This window comes from Neoarius graeffei, chromosome 1 (assembly GCF_027579695.1).
Source record: "Neoarius graeffei isolate fNeoGra1 chromosome 1, fNeoGra1.pri, whole genome shotgun sequence".
NCBI lineage: Eukaryota > Metazoa > Chordata > Actinopteri > Siluriformes > Ariidae > Neoarius > Neoarius graeffei.
The window spans coordinates 93600995-93616016 of record NC_083569.1 but is presented as its reverse complement, the minus strand read 5'-3'; the positions used below and the strand labels follow the sequence as shown (position 1 = coordinate 93616016).

General features: G+C 41.9%; 1 protein-coding gene and 1 long non-coding RNA gene across 14 annotated transcripts in view; one reads left to right on the top strand and one right to left on the bottom strand.

Annotated features, from left to right (window-relative positions):
- LOC132870555 (uncharacterized) overlaps positions 1–12497 on the bottom strand; it is a 33067-nt gene extending 20570 nt beyond the window's left edge. The window contains exon 1 of one of the 2 annotated variants that reach the window (XR_009651143.1): positions 11533–12497. This is a non-coding gene — a long non-coding RNA (uncharacterized LOC132870555). Of the gene's footprint in view, positions 1–7169; positions 7220–11532 lie in introns of those variants that run through there. The other variant, XR_009651157.1, reaches the window with a different exon arrangement.
- Positions 11807–15022, top strand: part of LOC132869130 (splicing factor 3B subunit 2-like) — a 68018-nt gene continuing 64802 nt past the window's right edge. For 11 of the 12 annotated variants that reach the window (XR_009650998.1, XR_009650996.1, XR_009650913.1 and 8 more), the window contains exons 1-2: positions 11807–11950; positions 12393–12439. Coding sequence is in view for 6 of the 12 variants with exons in the window: in XM_060902886.1 (XP_060758869.1) it covers positions 11845–11950; positions 12393–12439 (153 nt within the window). In the remaining 6 variants the exon portion in view is untranslated. The remainder of the gene's footprint in view (positions 11951–12392; positions 12440–15022) is intronic. The other variant, XR_009651001.1, reaches the window with a different exon arrangement.

The window sequence follows — 15022 nt, the reverse complement described above, 5'->3', positions numbered from 1 at the left end:
TGAAAGCGCTTTTGTTGAAAGTTAGCATCCTAACGCTTTTTTCACAGGGTTTTTGTTAACAGTTAGCGTGCTAACACTCGAGTTTGAGAGCATTTTTGTTAACAGCACACTAACGCTAGAGTTTGACAGCATTTTTGTTAAGTTAGCGCGGTAATGCTCATTTGTGACAAATCAGCATGCTAACGTTAGAGTTTGACAGCGTTTTTGTTAAGTTAGTGCACTAACATTCATTTTTGACAGGTTTGTTAAACTAGCATGCTAACACTAGAGTTTGACAGCATTTTTGTTAACACGCTGATGCTCGTTTTTGAAAGCGTTTTTGTTAAAAGTTACCATCCTAACACATTTTTCACAGGGTTTTTGTTAACAGTTAGCGTGCTAACACTAGAGTTTGAGAGCGTTTTTGTTAAATGTTAGCACACTAATGCTCGTGTTTGACAGCATTTTTGTTAACAGTTTGTGCGCTAACATTAGTGTTTGAGTGTTTTTGTTAAATGTTAGCATGCTAATGCTGGTCTTTCACAGTTTTTATTAAGTTAGCATGCTGACGCTCATTTTTGACAGCGTTTTTAAATTAGCGCTAACGCTAAGGTTTGACAGCGTTTAACAGTTAACATGCTAACACTTGTATTTGACTTTTTTTCACAGTTAGTGTGCTAATGATGGTTAGTGAGTTCTGTTCCTTATTGGATTCTTTTGGCCTTATCCAACACATCAATCAGCCAACCCATGTTCATGGCCACACTTTGGACCTCATTTTATCCTGTGGGTTTTCCATTGATTCCATGTGCATCGAGGATGCATCTATCTGCGATCATATGCCTATTGTGTTCAGCGTAAAATTATTTCACCACCTGTTTACAACCAGATCTTCTGGTCACTACTCCCGTCATATTAACTCTTTCACTGCAAAGAAGTTCTCTCGATGTTATTTAATAAATGACATTACCACCTCTATTTCCACTGCACATCAGCACCTCTCCAGTCCAGAGGAGTTAAAGGGATAGTTCGGGATTTTTGACTTGAATCTGTATGGCATCCCCATCAATAGTGTCGTGCAAACACACTGACTTACCCCTGACAGCATCCTGTGAGTCCAGTTCTTGTCCAGTTTTGGTCCAGACGAAAGTAGTCCGGCAAGTTTGTTGGGGTCACGAAAGTAAAATGTTTTTCGTCTCAAAACAGTATGTGTTCAAAAGAGTGATATATTTGCATCACAAAACCGTTGCCAAATAAAAAGTCAGACCTTGAAATCGCTTGGCACTATTTTCTCTCCCTCGGTATCACTGCGCGCTGTCATGTTGACATCTGCGCAGGAATCAACACCTTTCCCATTGTTTGGCAGTGATTAGGAGTTCAGATCAGCGGCGCTAACAAGCTAATTTGAGAGCAAGAACAGCGACAAATTTATCACCTTCTATAACCTATACAATAATATATTTGTGAAAATGGTGTGCACTTGCGACTGTCCAGGCTGTAGCAACAAAGATGTGGCTGAATCTCCGCACACATTTCACCGTCGTAGTCAGAGATGTTGTCGCTAACTTTGCTAGCAGTAAACAATGTAGTGATGTGTCGGTCGCGAACGATCCGGCTCAAAGAGCCGGCTCTTTGAAGTGAACGACGGGAGCCGGCTCTTCGGTGGGAGCAGAGTTGGGGAGCCGAATTAGTTTTTGTCCTTAGGTGCCTCAGAGAGAGAGAGAGAGACAGAGTTCAGCTCAGCTGAAGGATGATTGTCTATTTGACAACCATGATCATTGTTTTGTTGCCGTGAATTCCTAAAGCTCATGATATAAATTGTCGCTCATAAATTGACCGGTTCGGTCGGCAACCGCCTTGGCATGGCCAGATTAATCTGCGGTATACAACGAGACAGCAGTCATTATAACAGGAGCATATCTGCTGTTCCAGCAGCTTCTCATTACTGGTGGAGCAGAGTGCGGCACTTTTTTCTCTTTTTACATGTGCTCAAGGTGCCACATATTTTGTTGCACATTGTTCTGTTTGTTAAAATAATTTCCAACTTTGCTTCATAGTTTCTTAGGCCTGATTTATACTTAATTTATTTTTTGGCATTTTGTTCAAGGTCGAGTGTGAAATAAAGCCATAAAGGATAAACAGTTGATGTCTTCTGTGTATTTTATATTGGTAATATAACACAGTTTTGCATTATGTTTGTGAGAAAATAATTTATTAATTGGTAAGTAAGTTTTATTTCTATAGCTAGAACATTGTTACACTGCTATACTTTACAAACCTTTACAATGGCTACAAAAACTAAAAAATAAAATGGAAAACATCCTATTGATAAAATATAAATAATAATGTAATTAATTAACTAGTTAATTGCAGCAATTAAATCAAAAATAAAATCTCAGGAGCCGTTTGGGAGCCGAAAGAGCCGGCTCCTTATAGTAAGAAGAGCCAAAAGAGCCGAAATTCCCATCACTAAAACAATGAATGAAACAGCCGTGGCTGTCACCTGGTGGCAGCGCGCAGTGATAAGAAGGGAGAGAAAATAGTGCCAAGCGATTTCGAGGTCTGACTTTTTATTTGGCAACGGTTTTGTGATGCAAATATATCACTCTTTTGAACACATACTGTTTTGAGACGAAAAACGTTTTACTTTCGTGACCCCAACAAACTTGCCGGACTACTTTCGTCTGGACCAAAACTGGACAAGAACTGGACTCACAGGATGCTGTCAGGGGTAAGTCAGTGTGTTTGCACGACACTATTGATGGGGATGCCATACAGATTCATGTCAAAAATCCCGAACTATCCCTTTAATGCTCCTTTTCAATACCTCCTGTATGCCATCTTAGACACTGTGGCTCCTCTTAAATTCAGACGTCCCAATTTTAAATCCCAACAGTGGCTTGATGAGTCTACCCGCCTCCTCAGGCAGGTCTGTCGTAGAGCCGAGCGGAAATGGAAGAAGGACCACCTCATGGTGTCCCTAGAAATGTTCCGAACTTCTCTGTCAAATTTCCAGGCTGCTGCTAAGAAAGCTAGAGCCTCGCCGGGTTACGCGCACCTCCTCGCCGGGTTACGCGCACGTTCATGTCCCGGATGTGTTTGTGTGCTTTTGTGTCTCTAATATTTTTATGGTTTTTAATGTAATTTTCCTACTTATGGCTAGCAAATTTGTTTCATGTCCAAGACAAGCTTCAGATACAACACCCAGGAACGTTATTGTCGCATCAAATTTTCGCTGCTTGTCATTTAACGCTCGGAGTCTTTGCAGCCTAAATAAGTCATCTGACAGGACTCAAATCAGCAATCTGAAAGCCTTTCAAGATCTGGTTTATGCAGAAGAGCTGGACATCATTGCCATCACTGAGGCTACATCCACACGACAACGGCAACGAGATTTTATTAAAAAAAAATCGCGTCCACATGGGCAATGGATCAGTAAGATATCAGGTACATGTGGCAACGCAACGCTTGCTGAAAACTGTGCAATACACATGCCACACCTCTAGGTGCGCTGTAAGACGGTCCCATCGGAGACACCAGAACAATAGAAGAAGTAGGACGCATGCACACAAACCCCTTCTTCTACCCGGTGTGAAAACACACAAGAAGAAGATGATGATTGCTGCGACTACGCGAGGAAATCGTGCCTTCTGTGTGTACAAATTAGTTTTATTAGTGTGCATAGTTTTATATAACTTAATTTTCTTATTGTGTGTGAACATTTTGAAAAGCATTTTTATATAATTTATATCACTTTTTATATTGTGTGTGAACATTTTGAAAAGCAGTCTTATCCAATAAAAAAAAGAAATTCAAGAAATGGTTCAGTTACTTGTTTATTTAAAAGAAAAGCTGTATACAAAAGTGAATGCAATGCAGTGGTTCATACAAAACGGCGAGAGTGCTGCTTGTTCTAGTCATGTGGTTGTGACGTCATCGTAAACAAATCCGTTCTACTCATCCAGACGACTTCGCAATGGCGCCGTTGCCAGATTTTTCCACTCTGGAACCCGTTCTCAAAAAATATCGTTTTGGGGCACCCAAAACGCCGGTGCCGTGTGGACGCCAGGCCGAAACGATAAACAATTTTATCAGATTCACCTGAATCCATTGCCGTGTGGACAGCCTCTGAATCATGGCTTAACGACAGTATCTCTGACATTGAAATCATTCCAACTGGATAGAACATAATTCGAAAAGATCACGCGGCTGATAAGCGAGGAGGAGGTGTACTTTTAGCCCTAAAGGATACCTTAATTTTCAATGGAATCGTTTTAGGGGACTGGTCTAACCATTTGGAGATCGTTGCTATTGAACTTGAATGTTTTAAATCTAAAAACTGTCTTCTCTGCGTTTGCTACCGGCCTCCGAATTGTGATCTTAATGAATGGCTGTCACTGTTTGCTTTGCTACTCGAACTCACTTCAAAGTACGATAAAATACTGATTACTGGTGACTTTAATTTTCCTGACTTAACTTGGAACTCTGATTTTATTTCAGCATCCATTGGGAGGAATCTCTCTTCTGGTTCTTTGGATTTTCATGAACTGACTTTTGACTTTTTTTTACAGCAATTAAATATGCATCCAACAAGACAAGATAACATTTTAGATCTCATTTTTGTCAACTCCCCAGAGATGGTTTCAAACATAACATGCATTGAACCTGGAACAATGGGTATCTTCACTGATCATTCCCTATTGTTCTTCGACCTCACAACACACGCGACTATTTCTTCACGCGATTCAAGAACTGTTTTTGACTATAAAAACGTTGACTGGGACAGTCTCTCTGCTTCTTTAACATTCGCTGATCTTTCGCCATCACCGACATCTAATATCGACATTGACTCAGATTGGCAATGCTGGAGTGATATCTTTTTAGCTGCTGCTTCAGAATACATTCCATCGAAGACGATCAAAAGGTGCTGCTCTCCCCCGTGGATCGACAGTGAAGTCAAGCATCTATTAAAGAAAAAAGAGACTGCTAGGAGAAAAGCCAAAGCTAAAACTACGTTTCACTAACCTACGTGAAAGATTTTGCACACTACGTCGACAATCTAAGGCACTTATCACCCTTAAGCATAAGGAATTCTTTGAAACTCTACCAACTCTGTTAAAATCAAGCACTAAGAAGTTCTGGTCTATCTTTAAATCAACATCTAAACAGTCAAGCGTACCTTGCAAAATGGTCTTGAAAAGCGACGACGGAACAATCAAAGAAGCTGCTAATAATCCTATCGAAGTGGCTAATTTGTTCAACAACTACTTCTATTCTACACTCAAGCCTCCGCTGAATCCTGAAGATTATCAAAGCCATACACCATCTGAAGCTGTAAAAACTCCTTTGGTTGACACTATAGATGATCTACAACTTTCTTCAAATGATGTAAAAGACGCCCTACTATCGCTGAATGTAACAAAAGCTACTGGTCCTGACAAGATACCAGCTCGATTGTTGAGGAGTTGTGCACTATACATATGCAGGGTTCTCCACGGATTGAAAATATAGGGGGGTGGGGGTCAATCGGATGACCTTGAAACAAATTTGCATAAATTTACATGTCATTTGCATAGAATTTGCATAAAATACTCTCAAATAGTAATCATTTAGAATAGAGGAATCAATTGGACTGGTACAAAACACATCATACATTACACACTTACACATCATATTCAGACACATTGTTTGAAATGGAACTGGAAAAATATTTTTTTATTTAGCAAACTACAAAAAAAGAACAGAAAAGTACAGAAAAGTTTTTGTATTAACTATATTCACACTGCTCCACAAAAGCTGACATTGTTTGAAATGGAAATGTAATTGCAGGCACCACTGGAAAAAAATAATTTTTTTGAGAGAGTAAAGTACATTGAAAAGATGTTGTTTTAACTATATTTACACTGCTCCGCACCAACTTTGAACTTTTTGTTTTTATCCTTTATTTCTCTGCCGACAATAACAATCAGTTATCTCGAACTTGGTGTCGATTCACACGTTATTATAAAGGCGTGTGTGGCAGCGGGGGCGTGGTCAAGCATCGGTCTGTGACAGGAGGGCGGAGTCAGGGAAGGTAAGTGGCAGAATCACTACACCGGTCATTAATTAATGTGTTTGTGTGTCTTCCCAGTGACCGCGCCCTATTTAAGGAGAGAGAGCGAGAGCAGAGGGAGCACTCTCCCCAACCAGACGGCTGATGTGTGTGCGAGAGTATATATGAACGCTGAAAAGTTGAATAAAAGAGAGTTTTGTGAACTCAGTTCTGGCCTGCCGTCCTTCTGTGCTCCACCCACCTACATGAACTGTCACAGTGGTGCTGAAACCCGGGAGAGCACAGAAGGACGGCAGGCCAGAACTGAGTTCACAAAACTCTCTTTTATTCAGCTTTTCAGTGTTCATATATACTCTCACACACGCTCAGACACACGCACACACATCAGCCGTCTGGTTCGGGAGAGAGCTCCCTCTGCTCTCGCTCTCTCTCCTTAAATAGGGCGCGGTCACTGGGAAGACACACAAACACATTAATTAACGACAGGTGTAGTGATTCTGCCACTTACCTTCCCTGACTCCGCCCTCCTGTCACAGACCGATGCTTGACCACGCCCCCGCTGCCACAACGTGTTATCTCCCGGCGCAAGAACAATGTGTCAAAAACGCCGAAGTGTGAAACGCTTTTCTTAGACTATAATCGTCAGACTGACTAAACTAATTGCTGGTAAATGAGTTTCACACTCGGGTGTTGTCGCGTTGTCAGTACTCCAACAGAGAAAGTCTATCTGTCACAAAGAAAACAAAGGGACGTCTCTACCTTTTGTAAAGGGGCGGCAGAAATTAAACGGGGGCGGGAATCACAGAAAGGGGGGCGGCCCGCCCCTCTAAAACCTCTCGTGGAGAACCCTGATATCTTCAATAAATGTCTAACATTAGGCAAGTTACCAGCCGAATGGAAACTTTCGAACATCGTCCCGATATTAAAGAATGGCCCAGCTAATGAAGTCTCTAACTACAGGCCAATTTCCTTACTACCGCTTGTCTCAAAGGTAATGGAACACTGTGTTTACAACAAAATCATCGATCATATCTCTTTTAAGCTACATCAACTCCAACATGGATTCTTAAAGGAACAGTCCACCGTACTTCCATAATGAAATATGCTCTTCTCTGAATTGAGACGAGCTGCTCCGTACCTCTCCGAGCTTTGCGCGACCTCCCAGTCAGTCAGACGCGCTGTCACTCCTGTTAGCAATGTAGCTAGGCTCAGCATGGCCAATGGTATTTTTGGGGGCTGTAGTTAGATGCGACCAAACTCTTCCGCGTTTTTCCTGTTTACATAGGTTTATATGACCAGTGATATGAAACAAGTTCAGTTACACAAATTGAAAGGTGGCGATTTTCTATGCTATGGAAAGTCCGCACTATAATGACAGGCGTACTAACACCTTCTGCGCGCTTCGACAGCGCATTGATACTGAGCTCCGTATCAATGCGCTGTCAAAGCGCGCAGAAGGTGTTAGTACGCCTGTCATTATAGTGCGCACTTTCCATAGCATAGAAAATCGCCACGTTTCAATTTGTGTAACTGAACTTGTTTCATGTCACTGGTCATATAAACCTATGTAAACAGGAAAAACGCGGAAGAGTTTGGTCGCATCTAACTACAGCCCCCAAAAATACCATTGGCCATGCTGAGCCTAGCTACATTGCTAACAGGAGTGACAGCGCGTCTGACTGACTGGGAGGTCGCGCAAAGCTCGGAGAGGTACGGAGCAGCTCGTCTCAATTCAGATAAGAGCATATTTCATTATGGAAGTACGGTGAACTGTTCCTTTAAAGTGGAAATCCACGACAACTCAGCTTTTCTCAGTTCTGCATGAAATTGGCAAATTGCTTGACAGAGTGCAGACTGATGCCATCTATCTTGACTTTGCCAAGGCCTTCAACAGGGTAGACCACCATCTACTTCTTTGGAAACTCCAACGTTTTGGGATCTGTGGTAATCTGAAGTGGTTTGAGAACTCTCTCTCAGATCGTTACCAAAGGGTTACAGTTCTTGGTGTTACATCTCCACCACTTAAAGTCGCATCTGGAGTTCCTCAAGGCTCAATACTTGGGCCTCTCCTCTTCCTCGTCTACGTTAATGACCTTCCTCAAGTTGTCTCCTCAACATCTGTTGCATTGTTTGCCGACGACACCAAGTGCTATCGGGCCATTAAGACCTTAGAACATGAAGTGATCCTTCAGCGGGACCTCGATTGTATATGTGAGTGGTGCAAACAGTGGCGTATGGATTTAAATATCTCTAAGAGTTGCCTTCTTTCCATTACAAGGAACACTGAGCCTGTCAATTCATCTCATCATCTAAATGATGATCAGGTAAAATCTATAAATGCTCATAAGGACCTTGGGATCCTTGTGTCATCTGACCTCAAGTGGACAACCCATGTACGCACAGTAACTGCCAAAGCAAATAAAATGCTCGGGTTTGTAAGAAGATCATCAATTGGTATCCACGACTCTTTTGTTCGTTTTATCCTCTACACCACCCTGATCCGGAGCATATTTGCTAATTGTTCTCAAGTCTGGGCCCCTCAAACTGTCTCGCTCATCACCACCATGGAAAGAGTTCAACGATGGGCAACCAAATACATCCTATCCCTGCCTTTTAGAACGGAGGTCAGCGATAAAGATCGACTCCTCAAGCTTGGACTACTTCCAATAACTTATTGGCTCGAGTATTTGGATCTAATTCATCTTTTCAAACGTCTAGCAGCTGATAGCGACCCTAACATCTCCATTAACATCTCGAGAAGGACAACAAGGAATACTGTCAAAGGACCTTTGTTAAATGTTCCTACATCACGAACTGTAACGTTTCAAAACAGTTACTACATCAGAGTTACAAGAGTATGGAACATCTTACCTGCACATATTAGAACTATAATCAAACTAAGCCAGTTCAAGAAGGAACTATACGAGTACGATATGAATATCACTGAACAATTTTACAATGTAAACGTCCCTCAGTCCTTTAAATCTATATGTATTAAGTGTCACACGTGTCGTCAAATTAGTGATCGTCTTTGTTGTTAATTACTATTATTACTATCATTTTTGTTGTTAATTATTAGTATTACTATTGCCTTGTTGTAATTATTATTATTTTCTTTTACTTTTGTTGTAAATTTTCTATTATTATTATTGTCATTGTTGTCAATTACTATTATCATTATTTATTTATTTTAGATTGGGTCCCCGTAGTGGAGCTGTACTCTGTGGGGTCGCCCTGCCTTTGTGGCAAAGCTTATAAATAAATAAATAAATAAATAAACATTACTCTGACATCATAGAAGAACATTCCCACCAGCCAAAGATTTTATTTAGTTGCATCAACTCAATTATTAACCCTCAAGTGTCCCCAGAGGTCGAGGCATCCACCAACCGCTGTGAGAAATTCCTGAAGTTTTTCATTGAGAAAATTGACCACATTAGGGCACAGTTTTCTCCTGTTGTATCTGACCCCCCACCACCACCTCCCCAGTGCCACAGCTACCTTTGACCACTTTCAGGCAGTTTCATACACTGAGCTGTGGGACACTGTAAAACACATGAAAACTTCAACAGCCCCTGAGTCACGACCCTATCCCTTCCCTGATTATTAAAGATGTATTTGATGTTATTGGTCCAAGCATTCAAATCATTCTAAATTCCTGCCTTGCCACCGGTAGTGTTCCCACCTGTTTTAAGCACGTGGTAGTCCAGCCTCTCCTTAAAAAGCATAACCTTGATCCAAAATGTTTAAAAAATGTCAGGCCCATCTCTAAACTCCCATTCATTTAAAAAATTATGGAAAAGGTTGTGTTAACACAGTTGCTTCCCTTCCTTAATTCAGCAGAAATCCTAGAACCATTTCAATCTGGCTTTAAGGCCCGTCATAGCACTGAGACAGCCCTGTTAAAGGTAACAAACGACCTACTGCTCACCCTCGACTTTAGTGATACTGCCATTCTTATCCCGTTGGACCTTAGTGCTGCATTTGACACTGTAGACCACACAACACTGCTGGCCCGGCTTGAACAGTGGGTTGGGATTAAGGGTTCTGCTCTAAAATGGTTCCACTCATGCCTCCAGCAAAGAACCTTTTCAGTGTCCATAGGCCAATATTCCTCACCCCCTGCGTCTTGCGGTGTCCCCCAGGGGTCCATCCTGGGTCCTGTTCTTTTTTGCCTATATATGCTCCCACTGGGTAACATCATTAGAAAATGTAATATTACATTCCACTTTTATGCTGACGATTCCCAAATGTACCTCCCTCTAAAATCTGGAAATTCCTTGTAGCCTCTTCTGGGCTGCCTTAAAGAAATTCAAAACTGGATGGCCAATAACTTCCTCCAGTTCAATGAAGACAAAACTGAGGTCATAATCTTCGGCCCCCCAAAATCCAGAAATTCCATCTCTGGCAACCTTGGCTCTCTCCATTTGTCAAAACCCATGCAAGAAACCTGGGTGTTATTCTAGACTCCCAACTCAGCCTTGACAAACAAATCTCTTCTGTTGTTAAGACTAGTTTCTACCAATTAAGGATCATTGCAAAACTTAAATCTGTTCTGTCATACAATGACCTGGAAAAAGTCATCCATGCCTTACACGGCTCGAAATTCGCGGTGGTCCGGTCGCCCGAGGCGACTTAATTTGTCATTTGGCGGGTAATTCCTGTCACTTAGTTGAAAATAAAAAATATATATGAAGCGAAGATTCAGACACACCGTCAACTAAAGCCGCCACATATTAAGCATGTGCCGTGTCTGTGTTCATCGATGGGACGGAAAATACCGAAGAATTCCGAATCATATCATGTACGAGTCAGGCTGTCGGTTTTTTCACGACTGCACATGCATATAACGCATCTCGTTGAATATCGCGGTAATGACGTTATCAAATTCAATAGATGTGGCCACATTATCGCCCATTTAAACACGCGTTTTTGTTGTTGTTTACATCTACATCTGCCAAAGCTACATTGCGATGTGGAATTTTCTGAAAGGTGTACAGAAACCGCCAGAGACGGGGACAAAGCGAGCTCGGTCTGAAGAGGAGAAAAAGGCCGCCGATAAAGCGTACGAGAAGGAGAAACGACAAAGGACTTATAAGCAAACGTGGGAGCAGGGTAGGCCTCAGCTGCGATACGATTTTTATGGAATAATTAATTTTTTTCAAGTTGATTCCTAGTCAATATGAAGCTCCTAATGCTTTCTCTCTCATAAATGGTTCAATACAGAAAGCATGTTGGACATATTTTGGGTGCTATAGTCATGATAGTAAGTATATTTGTTTTCAATACTCATACACCAAGTTAGCATCAGCATTCCCTACATTTTAACTGTTTTTCTTTTGTCATGTCAGTAATTAAGTGTTTATCTTTTGTTGCTGATGTTTAAATCAGTTGTTTTTGTTTCTTTATATATTTTATATCTATTTATTTTTACACTCTGTACAGCACTTTGGTCAGTGTAAACTGTGTTTAAATGTGCTTTAGAAATACATTTTACTTACTCACTTCATATTCATGATGAGTAAGTGCTCCCAGGTGAGGTTCGTTTTGCCTGGCAACACTTGTTTTAAAATATGTTTCTGATACTTCAGTATGTGTATATTTACTGACTAAATTATATAGAATTGCTATAATTTACACAGAATATCCTCTGAGGAAATCTATCTGCTCAAACACATTCACATTTCTGAGGAGGACTGTTGTGTGTATGCGCATGCGCGCCCCGTTCGCGTTGGCTGGACGTATGCGGAAGTTCCCATGATCCTCTGCGCCAGATCTGTGTGAATGTGTTGTGTGCAAATAAGAAAATAAAGATGGCGGCTGATGGAATCCCGGGCACAGAGCCGAACCCGGACCTGAACTCATGGAGCGGCCCCGAGTTACAGGCCAAACTGACGGAGATCGGAGCGCCTGTTATGGGTGAGAAAAACGAGCTCATCTACAAACAAACAACCCCCGAGTGAGTGCGCCGGTTAGCTAGCTCAGCTAACAGCAAGCAGCGCTGTATGTTAGCATTAGCTTTAGAAAAACAAAACCGGCTAGAGCTTGGTGTGATTTCATAACTTGCCTTGTTGCAGAATGTTTTGTCTCTCTCTGTATTTTATTGCGTGCGCCTGTGTAAGGCCGTGTTTTATTCCTAATGGCGCTGAGCCTGGTGTAAATGAATGAGGCGGTCCGCCATGTTTGTGTGGAAAAGCGCTAACGGTGAGCTCCAGCACAGTTTACTCAGTCCCTCAAGGCTTAAACCTCCCTTTTTCACTCACTTCCGTTTCTAATATATTCATTTCCGCTGGAGTTTTCTTCTTTTTAAGCTTTGAGTGTGTAAATGCTGAAAGTGTGCTGTGCTCTGTTCTGTCTTTAGGCCCGAGAGAAGAGTTAATAGACAGACTGAAATCCTACATGATGCAGGTAACATTTCACAAAGCCCACTTCCCACCATTTGGACTGTGCAAAAGTCTTGGGCACTTTTTTTTTTTTTTTTTTAGTACAAACTTTGTTATATTACAGTAATGGCATTTAGATGCTCACATCCACAGAGCAGCCTGGGGTTCGGGTCAAGTCAAGTTTATTTGTATAGCGCTTTTAACAATAAACACTGTCGCAAAGCAGCTTTACAGAATTTGAACGACTTAAAGGAACAGTCCACCGCACTTTCATAATGAAAAATGCTCTTCTCTGAATTGAGACGAGCTGCTCCGTACCTCTCCGAGCTTTGCGCGACCTCCCAGTCAGTCAGACGCGCCGTCACTCCTGTTAGCAATGTAGCTAGGCTCAGCATGGCCAATGGTATTTTTTGGGGCTGTAGTTAGATGCGACCAAACTCTTCCGCGTTTTTCCTGTTTGCATAGGTTTATATGACCAGTGACATGAAACAAGTTCAGTTACAATAATTGAAACGTAGCGATTTTCTATGCTATGGAAAGTGCGCACTATAATGACAGGCGTACTAACACCTTCTGCGCGCTTCGGCAGCGCATTGATACGGAGCTCAGATATCAATGTGCTGCCGAAGCGCGCAGAAGGTGTTAGTACGCCTGTCATTATAGTGCGCACTTTCCATAGCATAGAAAATCGCTACGTTTCAATTTGTGTAACTGAACTTGTTTCATATCACTGGTCATATAAACCTATGCAAACAGGAAAAACGCGGAAGAGTTTGGTCGCATCTAACTACAGCCCCAAAAAATACCATTGGCCATGCTGAGCCTAGCTACATTGCTAACAGGAGTGACGGCGCGTCTGACTGACTGGGAGGTCGCGCAAAGCTCGGAGAGGTACGGAGCAGCTCGTCTCAATTCAGATAAGAGCATATTTCATTATGGAAGTACGGTGGACTGTTCCTTTGAAACATGAGCTAATTTTATCCCTAATCTATCCGCAATGAGCAGCCTGTGGCGAGGGTGGCAAGGAAAAACTCCCTCAGACGACATGAGGAAGAATGCTCGAGAGTAGGGCTGCGTACCTAAACGTAACATCAGGTACCGGTACAGAGGTTTAGGTACAGGTCTGGACCTGTACCTGAACAATTTGACACATTCTTCTGAACTTCTTTAATAATGACAGAAACATTAATGAACTGTTGACAACTTGTCAGTATGTTTATTCAAAGAAAACCGAACATAACTAGGTTTCCTACCTCACTTCTCAGTCACCCTCTCAGTCTCACACAGGGGCTTCAAAGTTTGGGAGAATAGCAGGGTACAAATAATTTACAGCAGGGTGCAAAATGGTAAAATGTCTGCCAGCGGCAGACATAATGCACGCAAAGCCTGCAGGGGGGGGTTTCAAGGGGGGGGGGGTGCGCCCCCCTTTTTTGGCATGGAAAATTTTATGAAATGCCCTGAGAAATGGTGGCCTCTGGTAACTTTTAACAGTGAAAATAAAGGGTAATCAATACCATTTGGAAACTTGAAATATGAAACCATACCTCAGTCATTTTATCAAATTTCAGAAATATTTGCAAACAAACACATAAGTAGTCCGATTGAAATCCACATATGGATGATATAATAATTTTAAGTCTGATGTGCACTTTGACTAAGCTAAGGTGACAAGTTTTTCCAGATTCATACCAAAATAAATCAAAGAAAGTAAGATTATATGATATAAAAATATTTCTTGAATTTACATATACATGTAGGGGCCTACGAACAGGTCATCTAAAATTGGGATAACATTTACCCGGGACGGGTATTTGAGGCGGGTCGTCTAGCTTAAGCTTGATTAGCGTTGTTACGCACGCAGTTTGTTTTTTCGAGCAGCTGTCAAATGCAGAGTCAACTTTACGATCTGCGATTATAATGTCTTAAGCAAGGCTGAGAAACGGTGGACTAAGACGTATTTATTTTTCTATATCAACACAATGACAATAAATTTGCGTTCAAAACGTACTTCCCTTTCCCTCAAGACCTTTTTAGCCACGCATCCGGCATGGAGCCGCTTGCAACTCTCTTCGTCGCCATTTGTGAGTCACATGATGGTATGAACCATTCACAGTCCATGGAACACTCTAAGCCAATCAGAGTACGGCTTACATATGGCACAAGGGGCAGTAATGGCTGCACTCATGTCGAGGATGTAAACAAAGTTGACGCGGCAACGGACATATATGACATAGTGGATGTAATTTACGTTCACAACTTTTTTTGCCGTCAAATATTTAATATTAAATTTTGTGACTCTACTGACAATAGCCGGCGGCATAACAAGCCGTAGCCGGCGATTTGCCGCCGGTAACTGGCTACTTTTGAGACCGCTGCTCACACTATAGTGAACTTGGGACAAAAAGTCATAAGTTGTCTCACAGTGAGAAGTGACTATACTAGAGTACTATAGACTCCGCGCAGTCCACGGCCTTTAACTTAGGCGGCAAAATTACACAAAGCAGCAAAGACTGCCAATGCCAGCAAAGGAAAAATGGCTGACCTGATTTTGAGTCTTTTTGACCAATCAGAACGCTGGATCAGCCAGGCTCTCGCAATGTCTCGCGAG